Genomic DNA, 13,822 nt, shown 5'->3' on the forward strand with positions numbered 1-13,822 from the left:
GGAAGGGATGGCCGCTGCTTGCTTTTAAGTGCTTTAGGGCCCAGCAGATACAGAATTAGGGACGGCATCCTCAGCCCCCTTTCCCATCAGTCAGCTAGTGCTGACCGCTAAGTGTTTTGGGAAGCAGGAGGCGAGTACAATGATGCCACGCAGACAGGGATGACAAACCCACCCGCGGCACTCCAGTCAGCTAAGAGAGGCGAACCCATCCCGAGGACCCAACAGCTGCTCGAAGATGGGGAAGTCTCCCTAACCCTCCTCCCTTCGCCATTAGGGGATACCAGAAGCTGGTGTGATCCACGTGATCGAAATCACTGTCATAAGCGTCAAAACTGTGTTTGACGTTTGCTCCCCGTGCCTTCTCAGGCAACTCCAAGCTCTGTTTGACTTTATACTTTTCTCTAGGCCTGGGGTTGGGTGGGGGTGGGGGGGGTGGGGGGGGTGACTCTTATTGCCTCCTTCCTAATTCCTACTCTACCTCGAGGGCTTCTTAAAACGTCTTCCCCAATCACCTTAGCTACCAGCCAAAGTCAATTTCTCCTTTCATTTCTCTCAAAGAAGTGGTTATTAAGCTTTTTCAGTGGCATCCCCTTACCAGGAAGACACGCTAGAGCACAGCTTCCCAATACACGCCCATAGATTTCTTTATGAATTACATGTATGCACTAACGTTAACGTCTACAAACACATGGGACTTTTAGGGTATGGTCGTCAAGGTTAAAGGCCACTGATTTATTCCAAGGGGCCAATGTGATGACATCTAATTATTTTTGGCCAATTCCAGCCCAATTACCCTATGATGTGGCTGATAAAAATCCACACCAGGAACAGGAGAAGAGACAGGACTGCCTTTTTCTCCCTATGTACCTATGCTGATGTTCTTCTTCTTGTGTTCAACCTGCAATCCTTTGCAGAATCTTCTTAAGCCCTTTGTCCACGCTGGGGGCTGGGAGTGTTGGTCTAGTTAAAATCAGATCCTCCCACATCCTCTGGTCTGGACACAGGGTATTAATTCCACACTAAGTCTCACCACAGGCAGGAAGTGCAGGAGCGGGGCTGTGAGGGTGGGTGGGCGGTCAGGTGCCCTGGTGGTGGTGCTCCCCATCACGCTCCCCCTGGGAGGACCTCCCCAGTCCAACCCAGGCACATGACTGACTTTCAGATCCCACACCACGTGGGCACCAGTGTCAGTCTGTATGGTAGAGGTCAACGAAGCTTAATTTTTTATTTTTAGAATATAAACGGAAGTTCTAAAAATCTTGTTTCTGTATTCCAAGGGAGTACCAGTAGACAGCCCTGCCCAAACACACAACCCTCCCCACCAAGGGTGTGTTCTGGAGACCGCTGCCCTAAAGGGCTTGAATGGCTGCATTATTCATCTGGATGGGGGGCATGATGTGGTCTTTCAGCAACATGCCCTTGTCGAAGGTGAGTAGGCCGTGTCGCCCCACCCCGTCTGCTGACCTGTCACACCATGCCTGTTTCCGGGGTGACTCCTGCACCTTCCACCCAGGCCATACACACGGCAGGCAGCCAACCAGAGCTAGGTACTGAGAAAAGGACAGACTGAACAGTTATAAAGTAGACATACCCACAGACCGCCAGGGACCAAGGGAGAGAAGTTTCTATGATAATCATGCCCTCTAAACTCTGCTGGGTCTGAGTTCACCCCTGGAGATGTGACGGCACCTGATGATGGCATGAATGAAGCTCCTCGAAATATGCTGGCACTGCAGGAAATGAAATCTGTGCCCCTTTCAGATGGGGGAGTCCCCCCCGACGAGTGAGGCTGGTGAGCCCCTGGAGCTATTTTTGCTCAAGTTATATGTAAAACTGAGGTGCTGACCTCACACCCAGGGTCATTCTCGCCTAAGAATTCTTACTGTAGTAAGTGATCAAACTGGTCCCTATAAGGAGCCACATCAGGTGATCATATTGGCCCAGAGTCTCCTCCACCCACCCCCAGAGAAGGATTCAGGCGTTATTCGTAGTTTCTGCCTGAATACTATTCTTCACTTACAACATCCTTTCCAAAAGGATGTATTATTGGAACAGCACACCCAGACTACAGGGTGTGATATCTTACCACTTTCTGAACTGAGACTTCCAAACAATAAGATTACATACTTCAAAGTCCCAGGTTCTGGAATCTATGGTGCGAGGGAGGAACGAAGTAATGATTAATTACATCAAGCGTTCTAAATGTTTATATCACGACAGCTTCTCGGTGAAGCTGATTTGTTGTTTCATGCAGATTAAATCAAAATTAGGATCGATTTTAGGTAGGTCAACCTCTAGTTAACCTCCAACATTGTATACATATTTTAGCGTATTTAGACGTCAATATATATATCTACAGCTGTCTGCAAGTACAGTTGGCTCTTGATTATCTATGAATTAACATAGTGGACAGTCAGCATAGACAACCCCAAATGGGAGCTAAATCGCAAAATCAATTTTTATTTAGTTTACATTAGGTTTCATACATGTCCTTTCATATAAGCTGCCATTCTTTCCTGAGTATAGGGAATGGATTTTATGCTATAGCTTGGTGGTGGTGTGGGGTGTCCTGGGGGGAATGGTACCTTCCCTTGCTCATTAGGTGTGTCACTAGACTCACGATATTATTAAATACTCATCAATGAAAACTCATTTTTATCCAATACGCATCCATGAAAACTAATTTTACTATGAAGTAGAGCTGCACTTGTCAAAATTTTGACCCTGACATGCCCGCTTTAGTTTCATCTGAGCTCAGTCCAGCTATAATAGACAGAATGACTGTTTAGTACACACAAAATATATTTCCTATTTTTCAGAGTTTTTCTAGCTTAACACTCAACAGTAAGAAAAGAAATGACCCAATTAAAAAACAAACAGGAAAAAGATTTGAGCACCGTTTCATCCAAGAAGACATATGGATAAAAAGATGCAATAAAAAGATGCCCAACATCAGTGGACATGAGAAAAATGCAAATTTATTACACAATACCAGTGCACACCTGTTGAAATAGCTAAAAATGTCAAGAAAACGGACGGCACCCGATGAGGACGGACGAGAATGTGGAGGAAATGCAAGGCTCAGACATTGCTGGTACAAATGCACAATGGTTCCAGAAGTTTCCTGTAAAGCTACATGTGCACTTACCATAGGACCCGGCAAGCCTGCCCCTGGGTCTTTACTCCAGTGAAAAGAAAACCTATGCACCACGTATCCAGCAGATGCATCCATAATTGTCAGAAATCAGAGACAACCCAACCATCCCCTCCACTGAATGGACGGACCTGCTATGGTGCGTCCATGGATGAGAATACTAACTCAACGGTAAAAACGAGACAACCACGGATACGGGCAACAACTTGGATGGAGCTCAAACACGTTACACTGAGTGAAGAAATCCAGATGCAAAAGGTGTGATGATGAGACATGATGTCTGACTCCATCCCCGTGACATTCTGGAAAAGGTGGAGCTATAGGGACGGAGAACAGATCAGTGGTCGCATGAGGGCAAGGGTTACGGAGAGCATCTGACCAAAAACAAGCAGCACCAGGGACTTTGGTGGGGGGTGGTACTAGGAGGGAGAACTGTTCTGCATTTTGACTGTGCGTGTGGTTCACATAACTCTGCATTTGTCAAAGCCCACAGAACTTTATGCCCCAAAGAGTGGATTTTATATGTAAATTTAGAAATAAAATTAAAAAACTCTTCCCTAACTGGTGGCTTTTCATGAGAGCATTTGAGAATTCCTGCTGTGGAACAGTGGCCTTTTTCCTGCCATCAGCCAGAATCCCTGCCCAGCTCTTTATAGAGGCTGAGAAAGACATCCGCATTGTTCGTGGCTATAAGCCGATGGTGGTGGAGGGAAGCTCCTTACCCCCAAGGACGACACTTCAGTGGCCAATTTCCCTCAGGTAAAAACTCCTAATGAGACAGAAAAAGTAGAGAGGGAACACAGACCAAACCACAACAGCTATCTATGCGTGCAAAGTGATGAGTTCCCCGACTCCCCTGGAAAGGCTGATGAGCACAGAGGTGGGAGGGGGGACACCGAAAGCGCGAGGAGTGGAGCGTGAGAAAGAGCCTGAGGTGAACAGAAAGGGGAACTAGAAGTCAGAGTAACAGGAGCTGACGCTAAGGAGTATGGTGGTAGTCACTGTCACCAGTTGAGAGCCTCCGCACGCCAGGCTTCGACTCATGGGTCCTACATCAATTTAATCCCCAACGATTCTGTGAGACAGGTAGTATTTCTTTGCCAGTTCACTGATGAGCTGGATTAACTGACCGACGTGACACGGTTAGTAAGAGAGAGGGCCCCGGGTCTGCTGTGACGGGCAGAGCCCACGATTTCTACTCCACCGAGCTGCCTCCATAAAAGGGAGCTTAGCCGTAGATCTATACCACACACGGGGCAGTTAACGTACCTCAAATAATACTCCGGGTATTAAAGAGTCTAAGTGTACTTTATGCAGGAGACACGTGCTCTATAATCTAATCCTAATTTTTTTTTTTTTAAGTTTGCCAAGACTCAGGAAGCTCTTCTGTGGAAGGAGCAGTGAAATACATATTTTAGTAAAGCAAAGAATTCCTTTTTGATACAACTGATCACCCTATAACCCTTATGCTGGGCAAGTCTGGATTTTTATAGAATGGATCTTCTTCAAACAGGGCATATTTCCAACTTGTGATGTGCTTTTTAAATCTATCTATATTAGCTAGTCCTGGAAATTAAAAAAAGATGAAGTTTTATAGAATGACTATATGAAGGACTTTGGTTCATTACCTTTGATTTTATACCTCTGCTAAAGAAACAGAAGTCTAAGACACGTTAAAATCGTTAACATCCATCTCTACACCTTGCAGCATCTCTTGCTGGGAAGTAGTTCAAGGCGGTCAAATGACCACTGGACCCATTCCCCAGTTTATTCAGTAACCAAGGTCCACGTTGAACAGTAAGGGGGTTACCCAAAGACAACAAGACCATAGGAAGTCAAAAAAATATCAAGAGCATTTCAATCCCCAAGATGCATTCACTAGCAAAATAAAGTATTTCAATATTTAGGCTTCTGCTGGGATAAGCATGATATAAGAACTGTGCTTAAGTTTAATTTTTTTTCCCCCTGACTGTTAATGAATAGGGGAATCTGGAACAAAATTCTCTCTTAATAAGGTGATCAACTTTGTATGCTCTCTTGTCGGCTCCCACTTAAGAAATGAATAGGACGAACCAATCTGTACAAAAAACCAGAAGTCATTACAGAGAAAAAAACACAATGACGCAAAATACACATTTCAGAACTGGCTCATCTACAGAGAAAACTCAAATCCAAATACCCCTCCTGCAACAAGTAGTATACAATGCCAAACAACCTATCTTCAAGAGAATAAAATTTAGAACTCAGAAGTGTGTGGTTCCAAAATATGATCAGGAACATATTGAACTAATACCCAAAGCAAACCAAAAAATGTGGAGCAAAGGGCTCAAAAGACATTCTCAAGCACTGAGAAGTCAGGGTGCAAAACGCCATCTGAAAAATACCTGCTTAAAATATTCACAGGAACTTAATTTTTATGGTGTAGGACAAAAGCCATGTCCAAGAATAATTAGGTGACGTGTCTGCAATTTGCAGGAACTCTGTTTTTCACTTATTACCCGAAGAGTGACATCACAAGCATCACAAGCATTAAATAAATGTCTAGGAAACCTGGTAAATGTTTATGAGGCCTTTTGATGATGATGCAAGCCCCAAACTCATATCCTTGTTTGACTCACTAGCAGATCAATTCGGTGGCAGCTGCAGGAATGAACTTCATGAGGTTAATAACTTAAAAAAAAAAAAAAATCTAAACTTAAAATATAATGTTAAACTAATATAACGTTGAGTTGATATAAGTGAAAGGGAAAATGTCAGGAGACTCAATGAATTTGGTAATTTTATAAAAGCTGGCCCCAAAGCTTTAGGGAGACCAGGCTGAAAAATATTGAAATTTCCCTTCTCTCTCTCTCTACATTAAAACCTCTAGCTTTTGCCAAACAAAAATGTCCTGTACGATATTTCCAAGATACCTGGGACTAAAATACGAGCCTGCTGTTTTAAAAACACAATTTCAGACGCAAGTACTTGGGAGATCAGCAGGGAAAGAAACCACGGCTTTTGAATTTTGCAACATACTTTTTCTGGCAACTGGGACTCAACTTCTTTCTTCAGCCTCCTCAGTAAAAATGGTCTCAACACCTTATGTAGACGCCTGATGATCAATATAGTTTCTTCTTCATTTAAGTCCACCTACGAGAGAACCTCAGATGAGTCGGACTTTTTTTTTTTAATGATGTTTCATGAAATAACGCTTTAGGGTTACATTTATTAATTTGTTGTGATATGTGATTGAAATTTTGTGTCCATGAAGGCCAGGTCTTTACCTGTTATGCACGCCTCAGAATCCTCCTCCCACGGGCCAGGTGGTAATAAAATGGCCTCTAAATGGGTGTCTTTGTCTTAATGCGGAGTTCCATGGAAAACGGGCCCGAGCCACCAGTCCCCAAGCTCAGAATTTTTTTTTGGATAGGACTGCAACAAAGCCTTACTGAAGACTGAGACAGAACCCAAGTAAAGGGGCAATAGTGCATGTGTGCTTACTCAAAGTCAAAGCCTTAAGTTAGGCTCCTAACTTGGATTGTCTCAGATGCAGAAACACCCTAAGGCAACAAGGTCAGAACATGAAAAGAAGAAGAGAGTAGACCCAGTGGATGGTGGTGGGTTTCCAAGCCCCTCTACCTCACCATTCTTCCTTCCCTCTGCCCTGATCTTGGTCAATCCTCTTTATATAGAACCTTCTCTAGAACCTCTATGTCACCTTTCTTTATGAACCTCTAGGGGGCAGACTTGATTGACATTACTTTCTAGAAATGGGCAAGCCAATGAATTACTGACAAAAGGCAAAGGTCCCTATAATGTACTTCAAAATTAAAGTGCTGAATAGTTCCAACATAAATGTCCCAAAAGCCTTCTAAGTGGCTTTTCATTCCCACAGTTAAGAAACCACTAATCAAAAGGACAGGTACCCATTCCTTTTCCTTGCAATGGCCCGTGTCTTCCTTTCATAAATGAGCTCCAAGAGAAGATAGATGGTGGAAGGAATGATAATAAGAAATTTGAAAATGGCTACTCCGGGATTTGAGGAGTATTAATGTAGACACAAAACGGAGGCTCACACTAAAACTGGAAAAAAATGTGTGCAGAAAACTACTGTGAGCTAGTTCAGTTTCACACACAGACTCTTCATGGGGAAACAGTTTAAAGAGAAGCCCAAGTTTACAACAAGGAAATATTTGCTTTTTAAGGTTTGTGTTCGGTTGGTTTGGTGGATCTGGTTAAATTGATTCAACAAATATCTTTCCATTCATCCTCCCTGTGGCCCATACAGATAAGGATTCCATCAGTCAGGATCATTCTCTAGTGGCCTGATTAATGTGTCAGCAAATGATCAAGGATCCTAGACCCTAGGACCCTAGACCCATCATTAGATCCATTTTCTTAGGGCAGAAAACAACCCTGAAAAGAGAACACACACACCCACTGATGAGTTTTGTAACGTAAGCGACGTTGTCAACTAGTCTACAGGTTCTCTGGGCTCTAACATTCTCGGCTTTGGGTTCTTCACATTCAGGTTCATTGCCATACAGTGGAAAATACAAAAGTTAGGCCAGTACCCTTTCTCCAGTCATGGCAAATGGAGCGTTAAACCACTGTTCAAATGTGCTGCAACTCTTGAAAATGGTGGGGAGGAGGAAGTTAAGGAGGGCCCAGAGTTCTGGGAGCTTATTCTGCAGCGGGGTCCCAGTCAAGAGGATCCTTCTGGGGGCCACATAGTGAGTGTTCAAGACCTGAGTCAGCTTGCAGTGGTGATTCTTCATTCGGTGGCCTTCATCCACGATCATGTATTTCCACCGAATCTGTAACACAAGAGGAAGGACCAAGGGGCGAGGCGGTGAGAAAGGGAAAATACAACCACTTCCAACAGGCAAGCCGTGGTGTGGAAAACCAAGGAATTCAGACTTTGTGTATAATATGGTGTGATTCTCCTTTGGATAAAAAAAAAGTCTCAACAGTCTATTTCTCATACTTGATAGATGATGTAACACATCATGTGATAATGGGACGTCAAGCAACAGTATTGCTTAGGGGCCATGTGATTCCAAATTGCTCTTGCCAAAGAGGGGAACTTGGGCCCAGAATGAAATGGTTGGGCCAGGACTAGCTCCTGTGTGTCCCCAACCAATATGCCTTCTGTCAGTGCTAGACCATGACGGCTATCCCCGATTTAGTGCTCATGCTGCCTCAGCTCATGGCAAGGAGAGAAGAGAGCTCTCCACTTGAGGCAGAAATTAATGACCGATTTTCCAAGATGGCATCAGTAGGTACTTACAGCTTCATGCCTTCGCTTCTATTGTTACATTGTTAGGGCTTGGCTCAGCTCAGTGTTCTTTTTTCTTCTTAATTTGAATGAGCTGCTAACATTTAAAAGTTGTAATATTTCACACAAAAATCTGAACGTCCAGCTTCTCTTAAAAAAGTAAGATCTGGCAACCTGGAGTCTCTGGGTTCAGACCTACTCCTTAACCTGCCAGGTCCTTACCTGCCAGGTCTAGGATCACTGTTTTAAGATATCTACAATGCAAGGATATGCTCACTGCCAGTGAAGACAATGCTAAAATATCATTCCTCTATTTTTGCCAGAACCTTGGAATTAAACACAATCTCCTTTCCCAGCATGACTACCGCGTGAAAAATAAAAAAGGGCCATATGACACCATCTTCCCTCCTAAGTCCGCATGCAGGTCTCTTCCTCTCTCATAACTTACCCTCCAGCCCTCTTCAAGGTCACTGGTCTCAGTTTCTTTAAGTGAGAACAATGTGGAATGTCCCACTAAGCCTATTCATTCCCTGCAAAACAGTGGCAGTGGCCAAGAAAAGCATCTGGTGCTCAGATGTCCCCGGATCCTGCTCCAAAGCTCCCAGAGAGGAGGCAGACGAGCAAAGTATTCTAGATGGTCCCTGCCTTCCTCATAGGAAGTGACAGTAAAGTCGGGGGAGAAGAAATATAAAATCCATCAGTCAGGCTGGGATGTTTGGGTAAAAGAAACTACCAGAGCTTTGGTTTTGTTTTTGTTTTTTTACTCTTCCTCCACTATTTCTAAGTAAAGTGTCCATGAGAATGAAGTTGTACGGACAACTACCCCAAGCTTACCAATAGCACGAAAAGAGGCCAGCAGATACAAATGTATTTAAGTAAGCAGTTGAAATCTACTTTCCTAATTTAGCTAATGACCTAATAAACAAGGAATCAGAGAGGACTTCGATTCTGCTAATCTACTCATTTACCCATTAGGTCTTCCGCTTGGACAAAATATCACTACCCCTTCTATAGCTTCATTCCTCCAGCAACAAATAAAAGCAATTCATCTCATTACCAGGCATCTCTGATGAGTTCTGAAATACATATGCAGAAGATGTGATAGGACTTTCTTTTTTTTTTTTTTTAAAGGATCTCCGATGTTACGAACACATTCCCGGAGTCCTATTGAAAACGTGTCATTTCTGACACTGCCAAATTCCTCTCGGAGAATGAGGAACAGGAACGCAGCCTTGTGGCCATTGCCATCTTGATTACTAAGCCTCCTGTGGAAGCCCCTGGGATGTCAGGAAGGGAACTCTCGGTGCCCAGAGCAAAGGTTTCCTGCGGAGAGAGAACAGATCCCAGAAACGGGGGTTCTGCTCAGTTCTGGCCATCGCTTAGTTTCAGATTATAGCACTTCCCACACACCGCAGGGCAAGAGAAATTGCCGGAGGAAGAGAAATGAAGTTTTCATGTTCGGGCCCACGAAAGAAGGTATTCTGAGTGAATGCATTAGGAGGCCAGGCGCGAGAAATCAAAGAACAATTTTCTATCTTCTGGCTCAAGGACAACTTCGGACATACAAATTAGGAGACACGTGTGTCTCAGGTAGAGAACAAGTCTTCCTCAGCTTCGAGTGAAGAGTCACAGAAACAGCCCAGAGTCATCCAAACAATGGCCCATTATTTTCCCAGGGGAAAAAAAAACCTAGCCCAGGAATAGCACCAAAGCCACAGCTTGGACAAACGTTCACAGGGAGGAGACCATATGGAGAGGTGCCTACTCGTCTTTAGAGAGACAGAGGCACAAGAGGAATGAAGTCACGCTGCTGACAATAACCCAGGGCAACCAAAACAATTATTTCCTCCACAAGCACGTTCAGGGCCGTTGGAGAGAAAAGGAGTTGCAGAAGGAGTCCAGGTGAATTTTTTTAAGAGATGTAAACTCATTAACTACGAGAGGCTCGGTAAGAGAACCAGAATCAACGACATATGCCAAAAAAACAAAACGAAACGAAACAACAACAAAAAAGCACGCATCAAATTAAAACCCATTCCCAAAATATATCTGACTCTGAGAGAGAGGGAGAGAAAGAGAGAGAGAGAGAGAGGGAAAAGCCATCTAACGATCAAATTATACCAGTGAGTATAATTAGGGGAATACATCAGACTCCAGTGCAATGGTCCGTAATTAGAGGTAAAAGAACTTATTTTTTTTTAAAAAACATACCTTTGCAAGAATGTGCTTGTCTTTGATAATGTACTCATAAGTAGTCAGGAGGACATTGAATTTACCACTCCGCAGCTGGGGGACAAGGGAGCGACGCATGGCAGGGGTGCCCTGGATGGAAAGAGAGAGAGAGATATGTATTACCCAATGGAAGTAATGTGTGCATTTTGTCTCACTATTCATGGCTTAATGGAGCCCAGACACGTGAGTGCAGATTGCACCTCTATGCATTATCATACACACATCCATTATCCACAAAGAAAGTGCTTGGTGAAATCAGCACACATCTGGACACTTTTCAGACCCTTATAGGCAGGCTTCCCCTCTGCAAACTGAGGGAGGGGGAAGATGGATAAGGAAATTACAGCAACCTCGAGGTGGCAGAGAACCCCTGGCTCGGCTGAAAGGCTGCCTTTCTATGGGAGCGTGCGGCAGGCAGCCCCGGCGCCCGGGTAATTGCCGAAGTTTGCAGGAACAGCGGGTACGGTGGTGGCACGCGGAATGTGCGGTATTTGTCATTTGTATTACTCTCATCAGAAACCTCGCAATATGATAATTAACAATTTTCTTCTGCATTTCACTATCTGAAAGTAATTATGGTTTATTACAGTAATCTTCTTGGGATGATTAACTCACACTGTTTGGTACATGATGTACATGACAAAACTTTACAACCAAATACAGTTCACAGATGTGCATATGGAATGAAGAAAAAAAAAAGAGGGTCTATTTTTTGCTTTTCCACATTTATATATAAATACAGCATTCCAAACCTTGTAAGAAATTTTCACCACAGAAGGAGCCCATTTGTCAAATTCATATGTCCAGTTAGACAGAGTCCTATAGAACAAAAAAGAAAACGTACAGAGAAAAAGACATTGGTATCAAAGTCGGTGGTTAAAAAGATGTTCTTATTCATGCTTAGGCCTCACCTTGAAAGGGGAGAGAGAATATAAAATATCTCAACTACGTATTTCTTTGAAAGGTGTGGAAATAAGAGATAGGTGGAAAATAAGCTGCCCCAAAGCATGACATATGTGTTTGTCAGTTCCTAAGAAACTCATAAGAAAAAAATAAAATTAAAAAATGCATAAACATAGAGGGCGGAAAAAAAACACCCCTTAATTTCAATATTGAAAACAGCAACTGCCAGAGTGATTTGGGGACTCTTTAAAAACTGGTGATGGGTATTAAAAGGGCACGTACTGCATGGAGCACTGGGTGTTATACGCAAACAATGAATCCTGGAACACTACATCAAAAACTAATGATGTAATGTATGGTGATTAATATAACATAATAATAAAATAAAAAAACAGCTACATAAGTTCACAGAAAAGTTGAGTCAGGAAAAAGAAAATGACAAAAGCTCATGAAAATTTTAAATAAATCTGTCAAGAGGGAGCAGGGGGAGAGATATGGAATGCCTTTTCTTTTTTTTTTAAATCCCTGAAAGCATCACCATAATATAGAAGTCAGAACATGAAAAACATAAAGAACAAAATAGATCCTCAAAACGTAGATACAATACGAAGGATATCTAAATACTATGGATTCGGATAATACAGATTCAGCAGGTCTGCAAATAGTCCTCGTTCGGACAGAATTTGCAAATGCGAAACCAGAATCCTTTGGGTTGGTTTGTTTTGCAAGGTCCAAGTCTGTGTTAGGACCGAGATCGACAAAGGTCTCAGTGAACAGAACTGTGATCTAACACCTGAAGCCAGAGACACTACGCTCCCAGGAGGATGGTATTCCTCCTCTCAGGAGAGTCTGGAAAAGACCTACGAGGAACCGCCCGGGGTTCTGGGAATTGAGTGGAGAACAGGAAGACCTGTCCTTGTGGAGCAGCAGAATCGGACACGTTAGACTGCCCGTTCTGAAGGCAGTTTAACGCAAAATTCCCAGTTACGACTGTGATCTAGATTCTGCTTTAAAAGATACAGTCAAGGCAGAATTAAGAAGGCATACTTTTTGAATATATGTAACCTTTTGGAAATGGGACACGGGGAAAAAAAAATCCAAGAAATCTTTAAAAAATAGATATCAAAACCTTTCTGCCCCGTGAGCCGCTTAAGGTGTGATGACAAATAAGACCCAGCTGTGCAGTGTGCGGGCTGTGTAGACGGCGGCGCGGTGCTAAGGGCTGATAAAATCACTCCGTCCCGTGTTTAAATGGCCATTCAAAAAGGCCGGGGGTGGGAAGCGAAAACCTAAGTCCAGATCAGATGCTCTTTGGTGATCCCACTACATGCGAAAATTCGGCCTTAAATGAAAAACAAGGACAAGCTACTAATAGGGCAATCTACAGCCTACAGAAAGATAAGCACGGAATAAATGACTTTACTTACGAAAGGGGAACAATGATGAGATAGGGGCCATTGAGTCTTTTGTGCTCCATCAGATAAGTGATGAGTGCAATGGTCTGTATGGTCTTCCCCAGCCCCATTTCATCCGCCAAGATCCCGTTCAAATTGTTATTATACAGGGAAACCATCCATTCCAGGCCCTGGAGCTGAAATGAAGAGTAATTGCTTCAATTATCCAAGATCTGCACAGGTAATTAATACTAATACAACTCAAGTGAGGCTGTGACTTCTTAACTCCTCGGTGCTATACGTTGGATTTCCCACAGTAGGAAAGTGGGGGACGCACCAACACAAAAAGAATTTAAAATATGAGCCTGTAATCATCCCTGCTGCTTGGCAGGTGCTAAGTGTTAATCAGATTTAGAAATGACGGGCTGTAGCATACTGGTGGGATTTTAAGCAGCTTTGCTGCTCATCCCTACTTAGCATTTCACAGTATATGACATTCCAGAGTTATTATAAATGAAGAAAACCCAAACTAAAATCCATTCCAACCACTCCAAGAACAAAAAGCCAATGTGAGGATTAGAGACAAACAAACCAGAAGGCAGGGTTGGCACACAGATCAGAGATCATTAGACACAGCCTTCTTGGCCATGAAGAGCCTCCCCTGGGGTGGGATCCCCTCCGCGAGAGGAAGCCGGCTGACCAGGGAGCCAGGGGCCCACTGCTGGGCCCGCAGGAGGACATTTCCTGGTGTAGCGAGAGCTCCCGGGGCCTCACATGGAAACTCTGCCATGGGGGTGCTCCCCAAGGGCAGCGCAGGGGAAGATGACTGCCTGGAAACACGTCCAACATGTTTTTAAAGGATGAAAGCCCTGCACCAGA

The 13,822-nt window shown here is 43.6% G+C and overlaps 1 protein-coding gene across 7 annotated transcripts in view; it reads right to left on the reverse strand.

The window, feature by feature from the left end:
* Positions 1-13,822, reverse strand: part of SMARCA2 (SWI/SNF related, matrix associated, actin dependent regulator of chromatin, subfamily a, member 2) — a 178,148-nt gene that overhangs the window by 101,446 nt on the left and 62,880 nt on the right. For all 7 annotated transcript variants that reach the window (XM_032427564.1, XM_032427558.1, XM_032427563.1 and 4 more), the window contains exons 15-19: positions 12,977-13,140; positions 11,399-11,465; positions 10,626-10,736; positions 7,711-7,953; positions 6,173-6,286 (exon numbers count right to left, since the gene is read on the reverse strand). In XM_032427564.1, the coding sequence (XP_032283455.1) occupies positions 6,173-6,286; positions 7,711-7,953; positions 10,626-10,736; positions 11,399-11,465; positions 12,977-13,140 (699 nt within the window). The remainder of the gene's footprint in view (positions 1-6,172; positions 6,287-7,710; positions 7,954-10,625; positions 10,737-11,398; positions 11,466-12,976; positions 13,141-13,822) is intronic.

This window comes from Phoca vitulina, unplaced genomic scaffold (genome assembly GCF_004348235.1).
Source record: "Phoca vitulina isolate PV1807 unplaced genomic scaffold, GSC_HSeal_1.0 scaffold37, whole genome shotgun sequence".
NCBI lineage: Eukaryota > Metazoa > Chordata > Mammalia > Carnivora > Phocidae > Phoca > Phoca vitulina.